Genomic DNA, 22,465 nt, shown 5'->3' with positions numbered 1-22,465 from the left:
GATCGGTAATAACGCCTTCCGCTGCGCTCTGCATGAATAGCATGCCTCTTACTTAGTGCCAAGCAGGCTGATCTCCGGCCGCCTCCCCGACATACATACCGATCGCGGCCACAGTATGCTGCCATACCTGCCGCTCTGCACTGACCCGCATCTGACTGGTGGCTCTTATAACTCCAGGGCTGCGCATAAGAGGGGGACAAATGGCCGCACATACTGCCTGGCTGAGGCCAATATGCCAGTGCTAAATTGTTAACATTTGGAATATAAAACGCACTGACTTTTTCTCCCCACTTTTGGGGGAGAAAAAGTGCGTCTTATATTCCGAAAAATACGGTACTTCTCTCCTATGTTGCTGTCACTTACAGTAGATAGTAGAAATCTGACATTACCCACAGGTTTTGGACCAGCTCATTTCCTCATGGCGGATTCTCAGCATGGCCTTTATTCTTTACAAAAGGACACTCCTTGAAAAGGATTTATACAAATATGCTAGCCAGCCTACCCACTCACTGCACAGTTTTTTTGGCAGTTGGATGGAGCAACTGCCATTTACTAAGTGCTTTTAAAAATGAAGAAAAACACTGAGAATACCCAATGAGGAGATTAGCTGGTCTAAAACCTGTCGGTTCTGTCAGATTTCTACTACCTACTGTAAGTCACAGCAACATAGGAGAAAAGTAACTTTTGGCTCATTTTACTCTTTTTTTTTTTTTTCAAAAAGTACTTTTTTGTATATGTTTATATGTACTTTAAATTGTATGATTTACGCAATAGCGGTCCTTTAACCTATTTTGGTCCAGGAACCATGTGCGCTCCCGCGGCCGATCACGTGCGTGCACACGCGCACTTCCGGCCCGCGGTTCGTTAGCCAGGCAATCAGTGAATCAGGCTATGGTGCCCGATCACTGATGCCTCTCCCCCGCTGAAAAAGCGACAGCTTCTCTCGGAAGCTGCGCCTTTTCTGGCTGTTACCTCCCCCATGCGTCGCTCTAAGCGTATGTTACGGTTAGAGTGACATAATGTAAACAAACTCATGGCCGCCATCTTGTGGCCAAAAAAGTAAAAACTACAACTAAAAGTAAAAAATAAAAAAACAACACACATTTACATTATAAACCTATAGTTTACATCCCACCCTCCCAAAACTACCCAAATAAAATGTAAAAAAAAAAAAAAAAAAAAGTTAATTTACCTAAGGGTCTAAACTTTTTAAATATCAATGTAAAAAGGGTATATTTCTATATTTTTTTTAAAACTTGTAAATAGTGATAGATGCAAAACGGAAAAAATGCACCTTTATTTCCAAATAAAATATGGTCGCCATACATTGTGATAGGGACATAATTTTAACGGTGTAATAACCGGGACATATGGGCAAATACAATACGTGAGTTTTAATTATGGAGGCATGTATTATTTTAAAACTATAATGGCTGAAAACTGAGAAATAATGATTTTTTCCGTTTTTTTCTTATTCTTCCTGTTAAAATGCATTTACAGTAAAGTGGCTCTTAGCAAAATGTACCCCCCAAAGAAAGCCTTATTGGTGGCGGAAAAAACAAGATAGATCAGTTCATTGTGATAAGTAGTTATAAAGTTATAGGCTAATGAATGGGAGGTGAACATTTCTCAAGTGAAACCGACGGAACGCAAATGGGTTAAGGTGCGTACACCCCTTTGAAGTATGTCGCCCGTTGGGGATCAGGACCAGATCGCCTTGGGCGACATTACTGGGTTGGGCTGTACACACACGTGTGGGCTGTGTAGCCGACAACGCGCTGTGTTGCTATGCAGGGGGACGACAAGCAGCACATGCATGACATCATGCAGTAGGCGGGGGAGCAGCATCTATGGGGTTGAATAGATCCCCCGGTGGATTGCTCACGGGTTGGGGGGTCACCTGCTGCCGTATACACACCCTATAAAGGCCACCTCAAGTAGGTGTGTGTACGAGGCTTTACTTTGTAATCACTCTAAAACACTGAATTTATCTCAAGGTCAGGACAGCTGGGTCTGAGGCTCGTACACATGTCCAACCAATCTGCCCAACGATCATCTAAACGCGGTCTGTTAGACAGTTGGACGTGTGTACGGCTGGCAAACAACAAGATGAAAGGCTGTTTGCCAGATGCATCCAGCGGATCAAATATCTTGCAGGTTAGACACGTGTGGACAAGCCGTTTGAACAACTTTGTTGTTTTTTGAACATGGACATGTGCAGTTTGTCGTTTAGCTTGCACATGCAGTATTTAAGTGAATTGGTTGGTTAGTTGATTGGTGTGTGTGTGTACGTACTTGTGTAAACGACTTGTCGTGCGGTTGGTCATGTTGTGCATTATGTTGGATGTGTGTATAAGCCTTGAGAGCTGAAGTTTGAAAAGCTGGTAATGCTCATCGTGCTGAGGAGGTTTGTGAAATACAGTTTTAGATAAATGGTAAATATACAGAAGTCCTTGAACAGAATCTGTGCACTTTGCCATTTCTTTTGTTGCAGCCTGAAAAGCAGCTGTGTGAAAGGTTCACTGAACCCCATTTACAGTACTGTAGCAGAGTACACCAGCATTTTACAATGAAGGAATCTCAAATTCAGCTGCTTTGAACAGCATTAGGACTGGGAACCACTTGCCAATGCAAAACGCTCTCAAAAATATCGATTTTGCAACTTAAAAAAAGTGTAACGATTTCAGGAACCATGGTTTTAGGAACTGCTGTCCCCAAATCGTTCTGCAAATGCTTCTCCATCAACTTTCATTAGCCTAGTGCTTTTATCGCCAGTGATTCCAAATCACGACTGAAAGCGCTCTAGTGGGTCCCAGCTGGATCAATTTCCATCTGTGTATAGGTTGTCAAAGTATACAAGTGCTGGTGCAAACACAAGTAGCAATAGTCAACAGCCAGAGGGTTCCAATCCACAATGAAAAAAATAAATAAAATTATATAGAATAATATTGCTCACAGAGCTTTCACTCCAATTTCCTGATAAAGGCGAAAGGCTGAAACCTGGTCAGGAATGAGAACAGGCACTTCCAGATACTTATTAAATGAAACCCAGCATTTCTTTGCTCTAAAGGATTATTTACAGCATATTATATACTACCACCATTTTTTTTTTCTTACTAGGACAGCATTCAACTAGTTAAACACAGGATTTACAAGCTCAGTGCAGAGAAAGCTGGACGCATCCGAACTGGAGATGTTATCTTGTGTTTACCTAATTGTATCAAGTGAGAAATGTGACATTATCCGATACTGCAGACTCTCCTAAACAGACAGACACATTAGGGCTGGGGCACACCAAGCGGCCTTTTGAGCATTTTTAGCTAGGGTAATGTATTTCAATGGGGGTGTGCACACCACAGCGGGAGGCGTTTTGCAGAAACAAAGCCTCCCGGGGTGAGGCATTTTTCTGGATTGCGGAGGCGTTTCTGCCTCAATGTTAAGTATTGGAAAAACGCAAACCGCTCTGAAAAACAGCAGATCAGAGCGGTTTGCCAGGTGGTTTTGTTACAGAAGCTGTTCAGTAACAGCTTTACTGTAGCAATATATGAAATATGCTACACTGAAATCCGCAAAACGCTAGCAAAATGCCTAAAAAATAAATAAAAAAAAAAAAAAACGTTTACAAATCTACTAGCATTTTGCGGATCTGCTACCGAGTTTTGGTGTGCCCCAGGCCTCAGAAAGCATTTCTGCTCAAAATTCAAGATTAATAAATTAAATCAGTTATGAATTAAATGCAAAGGCAGCTCTCAGAGAACAAAAAAAAAAAAAAACAAAAAAAAAAAAAAAAAAAGTGTACCCCCCCCCCCGTGCATTGAGCCAAGTCTTGACTCCAGCATATGTTTATGGTGACGGACACCTGTCCCTTTTGAGCACCAAGTGTCTGCAGGCTGTACAGAGTGCGGGAATTGGAGTGACAGCGCTGAGGAATATTATTCTATTCTCCATCTGTGTATACATTCATTGATCATGTCTATATATATTAAAGGTGTGAAACCTGGTATTAAAATAAGCTGTCCACACACATCCGTAAACACACGCCTATTGATTCAAAAACCTTTCAGTACCTCTTGCAGTGGACAAATGTGATCCAAAAGAGGGATGTAGATCTTGACATAAATAAAAGGGCAATTTTTTTCAGCATATACTGTAGCGTGTTTAAAGTGTACCCGAGTTAATGTGTATAGATTTATACTCACCTGGAGCTTCTTCCAGCCCCTCCTGAGCCACTCCGTTCTTGCTCAGTGTGGCCCAGTAAATTCCCCAACTGGCCCAGACATGCTCCATTGTGCATGTATGGTCCCAGCCAAACGTGCCCTTTGATCAGGCTCCCGTGGACGGCATCATTCTGCACATGCACAGTTTGCTGTAACTATGGCAGAGTGCTCCCAGCCACGCACGGCTATGAACGCGCATGTGCAATGGAGTGCCACTGGCATAGATCATGAACTCCACTGCGGGAGAACAGAGCAGACCAGGAGGACACTGATCGAGCAGATGGACTACAAGGGACTAGAGCAGTGTTTCTCAAACCTGTCCTCGTGACTCCCCAACGGTGCATGCTTTACAGGCAATCTCACCTATACACAGGTGGTTTTATTAGTGTCTCAGCTAGGTGGATCCAAAGTAGCTGAGGCACAAATTACCCCACCTGTGTATAGGAGAGGTTGCCAGGTAAGTATAAATCTAGGCACCATCCCCTGGCATCTATTGTCCCACGGACCCCAACCCACCTCAGGAACACACCCGATAAGAGAATGCTCATGTATCACTAAACAAATAACTGTTTGTTAAATAAAAGCTCCAACATTGCTGGTACTGTAGTGCCAGACAACTCTTCTTTTGAACTAGAAAAATAAATATCTATACACTTTGAAATAGTCTTAAAGCAGTAGGATCAGCCATACTATACTAGATAAATCCTTGATCTACTTACATAACATGTATTATACTGTCCACGTTTTGATTTCAGTGAATGTTATATAGTAAATGACAAGAATTCTTTTAGTGGTGGGAGCCATGTCTTTTGCCCACAGTTAAGGCTAACTCGTGATGTCATTTCTGCCCTTTACTTTTTTTCTTGTCTCCTCCAATCGCTGAGTCGCCTCAGCCTTGCTTGTAAACACAAGTGAGTAGGGGGATTAGGTTTCAGATAAGAAGCTGGCAGGGAAATAAAAGGAAAGAGGAGGAATAAATTATAGATAAAAAGAACCCCCAGCATGCAATTCTTTGGCACGACTACTAAAGGGCCAGTGTTCCTTAAGTATGTGATAACGCCAAATCATAACAGCAGAAAAAGTTTTGGAAATTTTGAATGCAGGATTAGCATCTTTATCACTTAATACACTCAGACCAGTTGCTGTTGAAATTTGATTTTAATGGTGACGATACCGCTTTAAAAAGGAAACCTGAGAAACTAGTTACGGTCAATAAGATGCAAATAATTTCAAACTGATGCAGGATTATGTAAATGCAGGATTATGTAAATGCATGAAAATTTCTGCAGCTTTAACCACTTCAGAACCATAGGCTTACAACCCCCTAGTGACCAGGCTATTTTTTTTTTATTTTTACAATTTTGGGCTCTGCAGCTTTAAAAGCTTGCTGCAGAGCCATACAACGCAGCACACCAGTGAATCCCCCTCCACACTTTTCTGCCCACCAACAGAGGATTTCTGTTGGTGGGCTCTGGTCGCTCCCACAAGGTTTATTTGTGCAATTTTTAAAATAAATTTCCCTATATTTTTTTTTAGGCGTTTGACATTGTCAGAACTGACCAGATTAGCCACATGCTTGTTTCTGGTGTCATTCAGACCCTACTGCAGCCAAATAGATCAGCAGGGCTGCTAGGCAACTAGTATTGTTTAAAAGGAAACAAATATGACAGCCTCCATATCACCCCCACCTCGGGTTCACTCTAAAAAAGGGACCAAACAAATCCCAAAGAGGTGAAATTTGATTGGTCGCTTTTTAAGCTGCATACATGATTTGCATAAATGCTGCACAAACCCTATTTGCATCTCACTGACCATTCCCAGTTAAAAACACAGTAACTTGCAGCAGCAAGCCAGGCTCCTGGTTACAAAAGAACAGAAAAGGGGGGGGGGGGGGGGGGGATGTATAAAACGATAATGATCAATTGCTGTGGTTTACTGCTTTCATTCTTTGAGGGATCTTATTTGATAGTAAAAACAGATGGGATGTTATGGATAACATTACAAAACTTTTGGCTAAACAAAGTCTTCTGTTCTGTAGATTTACCTGCAGGCCGGACACCCTCCAACCACTACCACAGAGGTTGTTGCTGTTGGCTGTGCGACTATGGGATAGATGGCGGGGTAGGTAGCTGCCGGTGCAATGTATCCTGAAATGGGAAAAAATAATTACACCTGTTATATAAAACAAAAACACACCTCTATTAATGCAATCCTAAAGATAAAGTACAAACAGTCATTCAGACTATTCTTCTACAGAGTGTACTATTCTATAGGATGCGCCACATAGTTTGTTGGGGAACAAAGTGCCCCTGGTCTGGAGTGCCCACTGCACGACAAGGAAGCCAACCCGTGTTTCATCCTCTGATTGGCAGAGTCCACTGTCACTTCAAGGGAAGCAGCAGGACACTACACACCCAGCCAGCAGAGAGCTGATGTATCCGTCTACGAGTTGCCCCACAGGTATTGAAATACATACTGACAATAACAGGTAATTTCTTAATTCATCACTTGCAGTAATATAAAGCTTATATAGCCATATGTAGCAATATAAAGCTCAACTTTAGCCGAAAATGTTTTTAATTTAATTTTAGATACATTAGGAAGGGTTTCAACTATTGCTGTTGTAAGTCCTTGTTGGGTAGAGATAGTCAGTGGGAGGCTAATAACTCCAGAATGTACAAAAATGTAATGTAGCTGGGAATTGTGCCAATTATAACTGACAGGAAGCTAATTTACTAAACAAGATGCGACATGAAAAGTAGTGCAGTGAACCAATGTTGCCTTCATCCAAACATGCACAAGCAGATAACGGGGAAAAAAAAAACCAAAAACAAAAAAAAAAAAAACCCGGACTACTTAATCAAGACAGGCGAGCCTTACTTAGCTTCCGCCCAGTGAGGGTCTTGGAAGATCAGACTGTTCTCCCCAGGCTTTTAGCCAGGTGCTGCACCCGGCTAGTTTTGGTGAGCACCCGGCTGTCATCGGCTCACCTTCTCCTATGCTGTAAGCAGAGTTGCACACAGAAGCACCGGCCCTGCATTCTCTCATATTGCCCCACCCGGCTACTTTTTCATGCCACCCGGCTAGAAAAAAATTCGGGGAAAAACACTGAGACTATATGGTAGGAGAAAGACTGAGTTCATGTGAGTTACTCTAATGTGCAGAAGAATATATTAGGAGCCCTTCTCCACTGCAAACCGTGATAACAATCATGCTGCATCACAATTTTTCACATGGTCGTTATGTGCAGCACGATTGTGATTTTTGGGGCTTAATGCCGCATGGGGGGGGGGGGGGGGTACGAAAATCATATAGTGCCATGCTTGCAATGTGTTTTTCTTATAGTCCCATAGCGCAGAGGTTCCAAAAAGATTAGAAAGTCAAAATGATCTACCCATGTACAATTTTAGGATCACAATTGTATACAGAGTGGAAAATGTAGTGTGGTCAGGATCTACCATGAAGTCCTTCGTGTGTTGGGAGGGAGCCTCTACCAAGGTAAGCATCTAAATTTTTGACCTAACAATCCTATAGGTTTTCTTTAATAAAATCGTTCTGCTTGGCAGACTTCTTCACAGGGCTGTGGAGTCGGTCCAAAAATCCACCGACTCCGACTCCTCAGTTTAGGATTCCACCGACTCCGACTCCACGACTCCGACTCCTCTAATTTGCATATTACAATTTTGTTGATTAAAAGTATGTAACATGAAATTCGTCTCTTAACTGCCAACGCTTAGGAATTTTACAAGACAACTGAAGTGAGAAGGATATGTAGACTACTATATTTATTCCCTTTAGACTAAAACTAGTCCTTGGTAAGAGTACTTGTAAAAGGTACAAACCGGAACAAAGAACATCTATCAGGCCCTAGGCAATGTAAGTGTGGGTACATGTAAGAATGATGTGCAGGTACTCTGCAGGGGAATGAGGAGATTGTAAACAGACAACACCTCTGTGTTCAATGTGCACAGCATTCTCAGTGGATTCCCTGCAGCTCTGTGGGGAGTGCATATGCAGAGTATAGTACTACTGTGTAACAAAGTAAACCTGAGACAGATGAAATTAAAGTTTTATACATACCTGGGGCTTCCTCCAGCCGCCTTCAGGATAATCAGTCCCTCGTTGTCCTCCTCCACCACCTGGATCTTCTGCTATGAGTCCAGGTACTTGAGCCAGTGAGGCGTAGTGCGCATGCACACACTCCGCCGCCAGGAGCATACTACACCTGTGCAGCACTATTGCGCAGGTACAGAATGTTCCTGGCTGTGGGAGCGGCATGCGGCCGGACAGCGCTGACTGGCTGAATTACCAGGACTCATAGCAGAAGATCCGGGTGGTGGAAGACAGTGAGGGACTGATTAGCCTGAAGGGGGCTGGAGGAAGCCCCAGGTATGTATAAAACTTTACTTTTCATCCGTCTCAGTTTCCCTTTAATTTGTAGTCACCAAACCAAATTTTAATAACATATCAAATTATTTGATTTCATCAGCAAAGGGAGTGCATACATTTGCATAAATCAGCATCAATGCAGAATTATTTCCATCTCGTTGACCATCTCTATTAGTGACACAGCTACACATCAGGCTTTATTCTTACAGCATAGATGTTATTTAGTATATATAAGAGATTCCTGTGTACACATCATATATACAGTCACAATCAGATATGTATATCTGACTTTAAAAATATGGGGACTGCTTTATTGAAGCAGCACAAGTAACTAATTTTGATTGGTTTATTTCATTTTTGTAGACTAAGCACAGCTATTACTGTATATATACATTATTTTTAATGACTTATCTGAGAAATAAAACATTTTATCATATTTTCTATTTTAATTACAGTTACAAATTCATTAGGAGTCGGAGTCGGAGTCGGTGCATTTTTCCCCGACTCCGACTCCAGGCACCCAAAATTGCCCGACTCCACGACTCCGACTCCGACTCCACAGCCCTGCTTCTTCACAGATGTTATATCTCCACCAGTCATGATCCCAAGTTAGATGCTTTAGTGGAGTACAAGCTTTTTTTTTTTTTTTCGAAACGGAATGATCTTATCAAAACTATGATCATTCACTAGAAAATTGAACCCCCTTCCCTGGCTGCACTCAGCTGGCAGTTTTTGCAGACAAAAGTGAGAATATCACCCGACCCAGGCACTGGAATTTCATGCCTGTAGATACTTTTGAGAACAAGGGTTTCATTCCTCCACTTATTTTCTGGCTTCCTCATCACAGACACTCCACATACAAAATATGTCATATTATGTCTTTTACAAATTGTCACATCCAGGGCATACTTGGCTTGCAATACGGACAAATAAGCGCCCTTTCTTCAGCGGTCAGGTGACTCACTTTCTTCAGGAACCTCGCCCACTCTCAGGACAAACAAGTCTAGTTTTTCCACAAATATCCTCTGTACACACACAGGGCAGATTCTAGCATTGAAGGAGAATAGAAACTACGAAAGTCAAAACCTCCTCTGGAGATGACTGAACAAGACAAGAGTGAAAAAAGTCTGCTAAACTACAGTTTGCTATAATTTCACCATAATTTTCATGTCAAAACATAAAAAAATAAAAATTAAAAAAAATATCACCTGTTTGCCGCATATGCATTGCCCCCCCCCCCCCCAGCTAGTGACACTGCCTGCTGGGAAGGAAGTTCATCACTGGGATTCCTGTCGGTGCATGCATGCACCGTTATTCACACTTGCTGTGTCACCCATTGACTTGTGGTGTAAAAGGCACTTTAAGCAAACATTAGCGGAAACTTCCTACAGATGGAGACCGTTGGATCCTCCAGAGGCTTCCCACGCTTCCGCCACTGCCCAAGAGCCTCCAGCTTAATGGCCCGCACTCCTCTTCAGGCACAAGTACAGCTGTGCTGCAGCCACGCCTGCGCTGGAGCCTCTCATTCAAGAGCAGCTCTGCATGGCATGACTGTACTCGCGCTTGGAGTGTGGCCCTAACCAGCTGTACCATCCCGGGCAAGGGCAGAGGACAGCATGGGAAGCCTCTGGAGGATCTACAGGTTTCCCTCAAGTATTTGATTACTGAAAAGCCCTTGCCAGTAATTTTTGGGGGTACACAAGCAACAATGGGGGACCCGAGGAAGGTGGAACCTTCCCTTTAGTGTATGTGATTTTTTTTTTTTTGCAAGGTGCAAAACTAACATATTACCTCCTGGTCATACTCTACATACGGATCCATCCCCCCCACCACATTGCACTCAATTTTGCATTTAATATGCCTCACCCAGCTGAAAGCATGCGTTGAAAAGAAACTGTGCACAAGAGGAGAGCAGATGAGTGTTTAGGAGTACAGATGGTGGTTCACTTGAAGCCTGGATCTGGTATTTCCAAGTACGCAAGTTTCGTACACATCTGTTTACCACTTGTTATACGTGCAACTGAATCATGCCCAGGGCCTATTTGAGGGCAGTAGAACAGGAGTTAGAATTATGGTTAATATTGGTTTGTTCACTGAAGGATCCCAAACAACCTAGATCATTTATAACAATTCTCCTTTAAAATAACTGTACACCCACCAAAATCCACATTGCCAAGTGATGTTCATGCTTTAAAGAGAACCCGAGGTGGGTTCTAAGAATGCTATCAGCACACAATCCAATCAGCAGGGAGGAAAGGGACGCAGGCGGGGAGCGGCGAGATTGACACTGCCAAAGGTAAACAGCCGATTGTGACACGCTGTGTGAGACCGGGGGGGCGAGCAGTATAGCAACAGAGGCTGGGCATTATATGCAGACCCAGCCTCTGTGTGCTGATAGCATTCTTAGAACCCACATCGGGTTCTCTTTAATAAAATTCTGCAGGCTAGGAAAAAAAAAAAAAAAAATAATAATAATTCACTTATCCCTTGAGTGTAACTACACTCTACCCAAATTCCAGATAACAGACAATTGCCTACAATACCACTCAAGACATTTGACTAAGCACCTCTGCAGACCAGTTACTGATGCAAATTGCTGAACATACTCCTGTAAAGGGCTGCAGAAAATGTGTCAATCTTAAAGGGGTTCTTTCATGAAAAAAAGTAGGCAGTTAAAAAATGTGACAGATGACAGGTTTTGGGCCAGTCCATCCTTTTAAGGAGGATTCTCAGGTCTTTCTTTGTTTTCAACAGCATTTCCTGAACAACAGTTGCAAAATCTAACTGACATAATAGTGTGCAAGTGATTAGGGAGGCTGGCTGGTATCTTGCTATTTTGGCAGTTAAACTGCTGTTTAGGAAATGCTGTTGAAAACAAAAAAAGCCCTGAGGCAGGGAACACACTTGCAGGGCCGTTTTCCCCTGCGTTTCCCAGGTTTCCGTCGGGTTTTGCGGTCGCGTCTAACGCGTGCGTTTTTCCGCGTGCGTTTCTGCGTTTGCATGGCATGTAGTGTCATGCAATGTGCGGAAAAAAGCAGAAAACTGTGCGGCTACAAAACGCGGAAAAAAACGCGAACGCAAACGCGCACAAACGCATGCGGCGCAGCGTTTCCCGAGCTAGGCTATTATTTTCAATAGCCTCTAAAATCGTGCGCGTTTTGCCGTTCGCGGCAAAACGTGCAGAAACGCATGTAGTGTGTTCCCTGCCTGAGAATCCCCCTTAAAAAGATGGACTGGCCCAAAACCTGTCATCTGTCACATTTAACTGCCTACTTTTTTCGCGAAAGAACCCCTTTAAATAAATGCAAAAGAATAATGAACTGAAGTTTATATTTCCTTTTATTACCACTGAGCAAACATTTAAGTTAAATATTTGAGTTAAATATTAGCCTAATAAACATTGTGCACGCAAAGCAGATACTTAAAGGGAACCTGAAGTGTGAGAGGGAGGCTGCCATATTTATTTCCTTTTAACCAATACCAGTTGCCTGGCTATCCTGCTGATCCTCTGCACATAGACCCTCGCCAAGCATGCAGATTAGAGTTTCCTGACTAGATGAGCTGTATGCTTGTTTCAGGTCAAGGCGGACCTTGGAAGCTTCTGCAGTGTTCCCCAACCCTGTCCTCAACACCCACCAACAGTGCACGTTTTGTATAAACCCAGAGGGGTAGTTAATCAGCTCTGCTGCAACACTCATTGCCCCACCGATGCATGGTTGTGGTTTCCTGCAAAACATGTACTCTTGGTGGGCCTTGAGAACCGGGTTGGGGGAAACACTGCCCTATAGGATCCAGATGCTTCCCTCTTCTAAGTATGCATTTCATTTGTCCTGTTTCACCTTGAGTTCTTAATACATATTCAACACTTTACAAAACAAAACCAAAAACAAAAACAAGGGGTATTTTCCTAGGGGTATTTTATTGAAAATATTATCATATGAGAAAAACTTTTTTTTTTTTCTTCAAAAAAGTGTATTGAATAAGGGCTAGGATCCCTTAACGATTTCAGCCGCCCGGACGTGATCCTCACGTCCAGGCGGCTGCTCTGCTGCAGAGGCGCGGTTCGGTGCGGGCGTGCCCCATGCTCTCCCCGGTAGCACTGGGATCAGTGTACGGGAACATGGTTCCCGTTCACCGATCTAAGTTGCCAGCAGAAAAACCGACGGTTTCAAATCAGAGACCGCAGATTAATAAATAATATATCCCCGTTTCCCCGTCATCCTTGTGCTTTCGGTTAGCGAGAAGCACAAGGAAAAAAAACCTCAAGATGGCCATCTTGTGGCCAAATAGTAAAATTACATCTACATACATTTTTCATGCCAATTTACACATATAACATTAAAAATTAACCATTTCCTAATACCAAAAAAAAATTACCCAAATATAAATTTTTAATGAAAAAAAAAAAATAGTTACCTAAGGGTCTGAACTTTTTCAATATGCATGTGAAGGGTGTATACTACGAAAATTTTTTAAATTATAAGCTTGTTAATAGTGACGGATGCAAAACTGAAAAAAATGCACCTTTATTTCCAAATAAAATATTGGCGCCATACATTGTGATAGGGACAAAATTTAAATGGTGTAATAAGTGAGACAAACGGGCAAATAAAATACATAAGTTTTAATTATGGTAGCATGTATTATTTTAAAGCTATAATGGCTGAAAACGGAGAAATTATGTTTTTCCATTTTTTCATAATATTCCTGTTAAAATGCATTTATAAAAAAATTCTTCTTAGCAAAATGTACCACCCAAAGAAAATAGATCAATAAATTGTGATAAGTAGTGATAGTTATTAGTGAATTAATGGGAGGTGAAAATTGCTCTGATGCATAAGGTGAAAAATCCCCATGGGCTGAAATGGTTAAAGGAAACATCCGAGGAAAAAAACAAAACAAAAACTACTTACCTGGGGCCTCCTCCAGCCCCTGGCAGCCAATATGTTCCTTGCTGCAGCTTTGGTGTGCCCTCCGTTGCAGATGTTGAACTCGCCATCTTCTGCAGCTGCACGAGAGCATGTCAGCGCCACTCTCTAGTGCTCGGAAGTGTTCTGTGCCTGTGCAGAATGCTCCAGGCCACATGATCGTAAGCGGTGCGGCCGCACGCAGGTGCAAAATATGCCAGTCTTGCAAGGTCGGCATCTGCAACAGAAGGGACCCACGGACACCGGAGCTGCGGCGAGGGACAGATCAGCTGCCCGGGGCTGGAGGAAGCCCTGGGCATATCTCTGCCCCCCCCCCCCCCCCTCGGACCTGTCCTTTAAGATTTTTTCCCAGATTTGCTTCAAACTTTACACATTGGCTTCAATTCACAAAGGGCTGTTTGTTGTTACAAAAAAAAATTAAAATAAATGATGAAAAAAGAAAATCAGGTTGGTAAAATACCACATTCAGTATTTTAGACTTTTTGGGCAATTCATCAAGATTTTTAAAAGGTGTGGTAGAAGTTCGGTAATTTACAGATAATCATGACTTCAATTCACAAAGACCTGTTTGGTAATGATGGCGTAACAATAGCAAAAAAAGGCATGCCTGAAACCCGTTATATGTTCATGTATGTTCTTCTCCCTCTGAATAATGTGCTGTCTCAGGCCCGGTGCACACCAAAAACCGCTAGCAGATCCGCAAAATGCTAGCAGATTTTGAAACGCTTTTTTTTATTTTTCTATGGCGTTTTGCTAGCGTTTTGCGGATTGCTGCTGCGGTTTTCAGTATAGTAGATTTCATATATTGTTACAGTAAAGCTGTTACTGAACAGCTTCTGTAACAAAAACGCCTGCAAAACCGCTCTGAAGTGCCGTTTTTCAGAGCGGTTTGCGTTTTTCCTATACTTAACATTGAGGCAGAAACGCACCCGCAATCCAAAAAATGCCTCACCCCGGCATTTTTCGTTTCTGCAAAACGCCTCCTGCTCTGGTGTGCACCACCCCATTGAGATACATTGACCAAGCGAATCCGTAGCCGCAAGCGGCTGCAGAAACGCTGAAAAAGCCGTTCAGTGTGCACCAGCCCTGAGTGTTCTCCCCAGAAATTTTTCCCAGCTGGGTGGCATGAAAAAAGTAGCCGAGTGGGGTGTGAGGGGGGAAAATACAGGGTCGGCGCAACTCTGCTTAAAAGCATAGGAGGATAGGGAAGCGAGCTAACAACAGCCGCGCGCTCACTAAAATTTAGCCGGGTGGAGCACCTGGCAAAAAGAGCCTTGGGAGAACACAGAGTCTACATTAACCTGCTGAGCGGTCTGGACGAGCTCAGCTCGTCCAGTACCGCCGGAGCCTGCCGCACAGGCCCTGCTGGGCCGATCTGGCTCAAATAAAAAGCAGCACACGCAGCCGGCACTTTGCCAGCCGCGTGTGCTGCCTGATCGCCGCTGCAGTGCGGCGATCTGCCACATGCAGCGGCGAAAGAGGGTCCCCCCAGCCGCCTGAGCCCAGCGTAGCCGGAACAAAAAGTTCCGGCCAGCGCTAAGGGCTGGATCTGAGGCGGCTGACGTCAGGACGTCGGCTGACGTCCATGACGTCACTCCGCTCGTCGCCATGGCGACGAGGTAAGCGAAACACAGAAGGCCGCTCATTGCGGCCTTCCGTGTTACTTCTGGCCGCCGGAGGCGATCGGAAGAACGCCTCCGGAGCGCCCTCTAGTGGGCTTTCATGCAGCCAACTTTCAGTTGGCTGCATGAAATAGTTTTTTTTTTTTTATTACAAAAAAAAAAAAACCCTCCCGCAGCCTCCCTGGCGATCTTAATAGAACGCCAGGCAGGTTAACATTGTATTTAATGGCCAGAGTTTAGATGGACTTCCAAGAAAAATAAGAAAGGCCATGCTTAGATGATTTCCTCACTAACTCCTCTGCATCTTCAGACTGGAATGTAACGGGTTAAACGTCTGAAGGGTTGCATGGGAAATCTCTTGCACCACCTTTCTCCTCCGCTGCCTGGGGGGTAGAGAAGCTCGACCCTCCCTAGAAGGAATTGGAGCGTATTAGAGAAACTTGCAGGAGAAAGTTGCATGTGGTGCGGTATTAGTCATTTCCATTAGGCTGTTCCTATTGGCTCTCTGCTTCTGTCAGTCATGGGCTACCCCTCTCCGTCAGTCATGAGCTACCACAGACACATCAGAAATGGCGGTGACTACCGAACAGGTTACTGGACTAAGTTTACCGCATGTTCTAATCTTTATGAATTGCCATTTACTGACATGTGCTGATGTATTTACCACACAGATTGGCAATTTACCTAACGGCTCTGTAATTTCAGCTTATATGAATTTAAATTTTCCTAAATGATCAGTAAAATCATTTTTTTGTATTACCGAATGCAGTACTCCTTTGTCAATTGAAGCCTGTATAGAGTATAAGTTACTAGAATTCTATTAGCAAAGCACAGCTGCACTTATAGGCTAAAACCAATCTTCCTATCCTGGGGTAGCATTTGTAGTGTGGACTCATGACTTGTATAGTTTATATCAGAAGATTTGGACGATGCATTTGTCAGTTTTTTTTCCAACATGTTGTGTGCTTTGTTTACTAACTTTACTGAGTACTAACCATGGTCTGAGGCTAAATGCTGTATATGCTTAAAGTGAACCTCCGGACTAAAAATCGACTCAGCAGCACTGAATAGGCTTGGTGTTTCTTTAACAGTTTCACAGCATCAGAACTGTTTCTCCGCGGCCCATTTGCGGCCCTCGATACAATATTTTGTGGCCCCCGCCAGCAAAAGCTTATAGTTCACTTCAGTGCTCCCAAGTAATCCGCCGCATCCCTGCCGCTAAACGAGGGCTGCAGAGCCCCCAAATCGCCCGGGGGGCAATCCGCCGGCATTTCCTGGAAGGGGCAGAGCTTTCAGCTTCAACTCTGCCCCTTCTGACGTCAATCGCCCGCCCCCTCTCTGTGAAGGAAGAGTGAGAGGGGCGGGCAGAGGTGGCGATGCGCCGCGATCGACGTCAGGAGGGGCAGAGCTGAAGCTGAAAGCTCTGCCCCTTCCAGGAAATGCCAGTGGATTGCCCCCCTGGGCGATTTGGGGGCTCTGCAGCCCTCGTTTTGCGGCGGGGACGCGGCAGATTACTTCTAATGGGAGCACTGAAGCGAACTATAAGGTAAAATAGGCAAAATAGTTTGCTTCAGTGTGAATTTGATTTTGAAATAAAAATCAATGAAAGGGACCCAGGGGGGGGGGGGGGGGGGGGGGGGGGTTGGAGCTGCTGATTGATATCCTTATGCGGCCCAGCCTCATCCTGACTTTGCCTCCTGCGGCCCCCAGGTAAATTGAGTTTGAGACCCCTGCTCTTATACAAGCCTCATTTTTAGCTGCACAGAAGAAAACTGCCCGGGCTTTTTTCCCCTGATGCTGTGCAAAGCATGATGGGATTTCTGATGTTCTCGTTCTGCTGTTTTGGTGCAATTTTTTTTTTTTACATTTTGAATTTGACATTTGAAGCCTAGCGTGTGCAGCTGGGAGGGGTGATCAGGACACAGGACAGTTGGAACTGTCTCTCCTGCTCCTTGTCACCTCCTTTCAACCAAAAAGATGGCTGCCCCCATGACAAAGATGGCAGCCCGCATGAATCACAAACATTTGCCTGTTCTTTTAAAAGAGGGTGGGTAAGAGATTATATTACCTATCTATTCTAATTAACATAACTAATGTAACTTGATGACAGTATGTTTGTTTAGGCTGAAGTTCCCCTTTAACTCATTTGGGACCATGGGCGTTGGCCCCTTTAGGACCAGAGCCTTTTCTTTTTAATTCTCTACTTCCTAATCCCTGGGCTTGGCTCACAGGGATCAAGGGGTCAGGAGCCAATGAAAATTGCTCCTGACCAAAGTATAGAACTGAGTTGTCTTTAGAGAGTGTAGTTTTGTGCTGGCGGGGTTGCACAATCACATCCTGTGCACGAGAGTTGCCGGCGTCCGCCAAATCGGTAGCTGTATGGGTACCTTTAGTGACATGTATTGTTTTATGGCCTTTGCAACGCAGAAGATGTTAGACCTATGTAAATACATAAAAACTGAAATACAATCCAGTTGGTGTTAATCATTAACACTGATGTTAAAGAGAACCCAAGGTGTGTTTAAAAAATGTTATCTGCATACAGAGGCTGGATCTGCCTATACAGCCCAGCCTCTGTTGCTATCCCAAACCCCCCCTAAGGTCCCCCTGCACTCTGCAATCCCTCATAAATCACAGCCTTGCTGTGAGGCTGTGTTTACATCTGTAGTGTCAGTCTCAGCTGCTCCCCCGCCTCCTGCATAGCTCCGGTCCCTGCCCCCGTCCCTTCCCTCCAATCAGCAAGGAGGGAAGGGATGCAGGCAGGGACTGGAGTTCTGCAGGAGGCGGGGAGAGCAGCAGACTGACACTATAGAGATAAACACAGCCAGCTCTGACAAGCTGTTTGTCAGCAGCGTGGCTGTGATTTATGAGGGATTGCAGAGTGCAGGGGAACCTTAGGGGGGGGTTGGGATAGCAACAGAGGCAGGGCTGTATAGGCAGATCCAGCCTCTGTATGCAGATAATATTCTTCAAACCCACCTCGGGTTCTCTTTAAAGAAAACCTGTACTGAAAATTAAAAGTCAAAATAAGCATACACAAGTCATACTTACCTTCCATGTAGTCTACTCCTCAGTGTTTTTCTTCTGTCCCGCGTCCTGTTTATTCACTGTGATCAAGGGAATTTTCCGTCCTCCATTTTGAAAATGGCCATTACCCATAACAGCTTTCTGGTCAGCACACAGTTAAACTGTAACATCGCCCACTTGAGCCATAGAGAAACATGGACATTACCTGGTACATCAGTTTTCCTCTCAGCTATAACTGACAGCAACTGATATTTTACATCTGACAAAATATTGTCAGAACTGGAAGGGATTATTGTCAGAAGAAAATGGTGAGCCTCTGAGAGGAACTGATGGCAAGGTAACTATGTAATGCTCATTTGAAGTTACCTCCTGTGTTTATTTTAAATATTTTTACTCAGTACGGGTTCTCTTTAACCTTTAAATTGTTAGTTTGGTCTAACTTTTGATGACGTATATAATTAATCAAAACTACTGGATTAGGTTAGCATGAGAGTGAGCTCCTCTGAGGAAATATGACTATGTAAAACTTTATACTGTAAAAATCAATAATACGCTACAGAAGAGGTTAGTACTATATAAACACAAAAGTGAAAACTTTCTCACCCAATCTTGGCTACAGTGGGGAAGGGGTAGAACTCGAGTATGCATTGTACAGGTGCTCAGTCACTTGGGCACAGAGTACAGATATTGTGCTATCTAGGCGAATCTCAGCTACTGTCTATAAAAGCTGAACCCCTGCTACCGGCTGTACAATAGCCAAGCGCTGGTGCCCAATATAATCAGTCACCCCACTTGTCACATTATGATGCATTTATACAGCACTGACATATTCCACAGTCCTTTACAGAGTAAAGCCACCACCTGTCTATAAGAAGCTAACAATCTAATCCATACTGACAGGAAGTCAGGGGCACAGACCATTTAAAGCAGAATTGTAACAAACTTTGAATCTCTTTCAGTTTTTAAGTGTGTCTCATGAGACATTTCTGGTAACAGCCAGAATGGTTGGGATGGCAATGCGAAGGAGAACTCATGGAGAAGCATGTGATCAGTTCTGATTTGCTGTGCTGACTTCCTGGTTTAACACATGATCATGACCAGCAAATCATAGCCTTACAAACTGATCACATGCTTCTCCATAGCATTGCCATCCCTACAGAACAGGTCTTCCATCTGAGGTTGCATGTACTGCTGATCCTTTGTCCCTAAGCTTTAGAGTCAGTCACCAGGAACAAGAATGCAAAGAAGATTCAGAACATCTGAACTACTAAGTCTGTTCCAAGTAATCCTGTTGAAAGCAGAACAGAAATGTTCAGGATTGCTCCCATTTCTCTCTCAAGACATTAACATCTTTTGCCTGCTCCAAACTGCATTGGGATTGGGCAGCTCTGTACTAGCCAGCAGTGCAGGCACAGCAATATGACCTATGGGGATCCTAGAAGCCCAATTACAGAAACTTACCAACACACTGCAAAGTCATTTTATACCAAATATCCACATCTTCATAAAGCAGGACTAGCACTGGAATGGCTAATAGCCCCTGGCACACAATGCATGCAGACCTGCAGACGCTAGCCTGGTTTAGGGGAACCAGCAGGAAACATAAGGAACAGTTCTCCAATCACAGCACACTCCAGCACAAAGCATCATGTCTGGCCAATTAGTGTGGGCGTGGTTTACTACAACCCATCTGAAACCTAGGAGTTCAAGAGGATGCTGTCCACCTAATCACGTTAGCTGGCATTTCCCTATGTGGGTTCCTGCTGGGTCTTCTAAACTAGACTGGCACTAACCTACTAATAACTAGTAGTGCAATGCTTGTAGGCAGCAAACCAAGATCATACTTCCTGAAAATAACCTCTACTCTGTACAAAGAAAACACAACATCAGCTGTCTTTTTAGACAGTGTGAGCTCTGTAATAACCGTATGACTGGAGACAAAGTTCACATGACAACAGATTACAATCTGGTAACAACTCAGAGAAGAAGAAAAAAAAAAAAAAAAAAAAAAAAGGGAAGAAGGAACAAAATTAGATTTGGTAAATAGTAGTCATAACTTCTCACTTTTAAAAAGGAAGTGAACATATCAGATAACTATTAAAACATGTATCCAAAGTTGAGATAGTGGCCCACCACCCTCCAACCTTACATACTAGGCTCTGCAATAGAATTACAACCAAAAGCTACTTCTTCTAAACAAATACAGACAGGTAGAGAAGGTGGGTGTTTTTTTTTTTTTTTTTTAATGTACATACTTACAGAATTGCTGGGGTGATATATGAAAAGCCATCATGGGACTTTCAGTCACCCTGGAGATAACAATGAAGGTAAAGAAGCACCCAGGGGTTTATAAAACTGAGTTAATAACAGTAAAAACGATAAATGAGGTGGCTTACCTCAATAAGGACATGCTCATAGAAAAAAAAAATATAAATAAATAATAAAAAAAAAAAATTATTTTTGCACAGGCAACGCGTTTCACTGTTCTAAGCCCGCTTCCTCAGGCCAATAAGAGTGCTTGAGTATGTAGAGCCAGTATGCATGGAGTGCTGCATGCACACCGATTGGCGTGAGCGGAACAGCAGCCCCAGGACCACTTCACGCCAATTGGTGTGAAGTGCTAGGGGCGGAGATTGCAGGGGATCATGCACGCATCCCCACTTGAATGACAGAGCTCAGCTCCGTCATCAGCCTCCCAGCAGTGATCGCCGCTAGGAGCCTGTTAGATGGGGAAACTGCCGTCCAATAGCAATCTAAGGCAGCGCTGTACTCATGACAGCCGTGTGACAATTCCTCTTTGCCACCACCGTTAAATTATTAGGGATTGGGGTACAACCCCTCGGGCAACATTTTGTAGATTAGGCGCACGATGGAGGGAGCAAAGCACGTAAGAAAACAAGGCAACAGAGCAGTGTTTGGGCGGGATGATCCGGCGTGTTGCATAGCAGCTGTCTCAGACAAATTTGGTCTAGTGTGTATACTGGCCTTTAATATGTGACAGTGTGACTTGGCAATCTCCTGAAAGGGGGTGGAGCTACACTCCAGAAGCTGGCAGACAAGGGGCTCAGTTAGTGAGAACAAAAAGACCCAGCAAGCGATTATAAACTTTATCTGAGGATAGGTAGAATGTTAATTTTATAAGGAATCTTTTTAAAAAAGGAGGATTTCACACTATGCATGTTGCAACGCTTTATAAGGCAAGTTAAAAATCGCATAGTAACAGGTTACAATGCTGCCACAACGGACCCATTCAAGTCAGCGCATTGTCACCGTAGTGCGTCAAGTTACGTTGTAATAACGGGAGGAGAGCTGTGCGCCACTGGAGAATGCGCACATTACAAATGACTGGCGACAAAGTTCCGTGCCTTGCATGTGTTACTAGAATAGACAAATGTTTTGTTCCGTTGTGGTGTGCCACATGGGTTTCACAACAAAATTCCAGGGCTGTGGAGTCGGAGAGTCAGAGTAATTTTGGGTACCCGGAGTTGTAGTCGGAGATTTCATAAACTGAGCAGTCGGATGATTTTGTACTAAATCCACAAAGGCTGTGGATTTAGTACAAAATCATCCGACTGCTAAGTATTAAACTAAGGACTCAGAGTCGAATTGTCTGAGCTATTTTGGGTACCCAGAGTCTGAGTTGGAGTCGGTGGTTTCATAAACTGAAGAGTCAGAAGATTTTAGTACCGACTCCACAGCCCTAACAAATTCAGTGTGAACTTACCTTTAGGTAGGGAACACACATCATTGCGGTAACAAATGTTTTTCATGTACGTTTTTTGTTTATGTGTGTGCGTCATCCACGGAAGCTGAACTTTGTACAATTTGGAAATAGCCAGTGTTGTGTGATTTTTTTGCTGTAGGCTATCTGGGTTTTTTTTCCCTGCATCTGAAACCACATTTTCTATGGAGCTTTTTGGAAAGCACTGAACTGTTCATGTCTAGCTGCCCCCCATAGCTCACAACCCAAACCCTTACTAAAGACAGACAAGAAGGGAACAGGACAGGTCGAAGCAGGTCATTTCAGAGCCTGGCGCTGAAGCTGGGCACGGTCATAACACTAATGCTATGCTACGTACCCCCACGCAAGAGTACTTTGGGGATACGGCAAATTACAGGCCCCAAATTACACCTCCCTTCAAGCTGCTACAACTCGTAAGGGGAAATTGTATTGAACGCCACTGGGAATTTCAGTGGCAGCAGGGGGAGCTGTCATTCGGCTCACCCTGCCCCCACCGGCGTCATAATACGTACAACGACATGCCTGGTGAAATATCTGTGA

General features: G+C 43.8%; 1 protein-coding gene across 1 annotated transcript in view; it reads right to left on the bottom strand.

The window, feature by feature from the left end:
• BRI3 (brain protein I3) overlaps positions 1-22,465 on the bottom strand; it is a 46,149-nt gene that overhangs the window by 16,805 nt on the left and 6,879 nt on the right. Inside the window, exon 2 of the mRNA XM_068244574.1 lies at positions 6,262-6,364. Within this exon, the coding sequence (XP_068100675.1) occupies positions 6,262-6,364 (103 nt within the window). The remainder of the gene's footprint in view (positions 1-6,261; positions 6,365-22,465) is intronic.

This window comes from Hyperolius riggenbachi, chromosome 7, assembly GCF_040937935.1.
Source record: "Hyperolius riggenbachi isolate aHypRig1 chromosome 7, aHypRig1.pri, whole genome shotgun sequence".
Taxonomy (NCBI): Eukaryota; Metazoa; Chordata; class Amphibia; order Anura; family Hyperoliidae; genus Hyperolius; species Hyperolius riggenbachi.
Note: the sequence above shows the minus strand (reverse complement) of the source record. Positions and strands in the feature narration are given on the sequence as shown.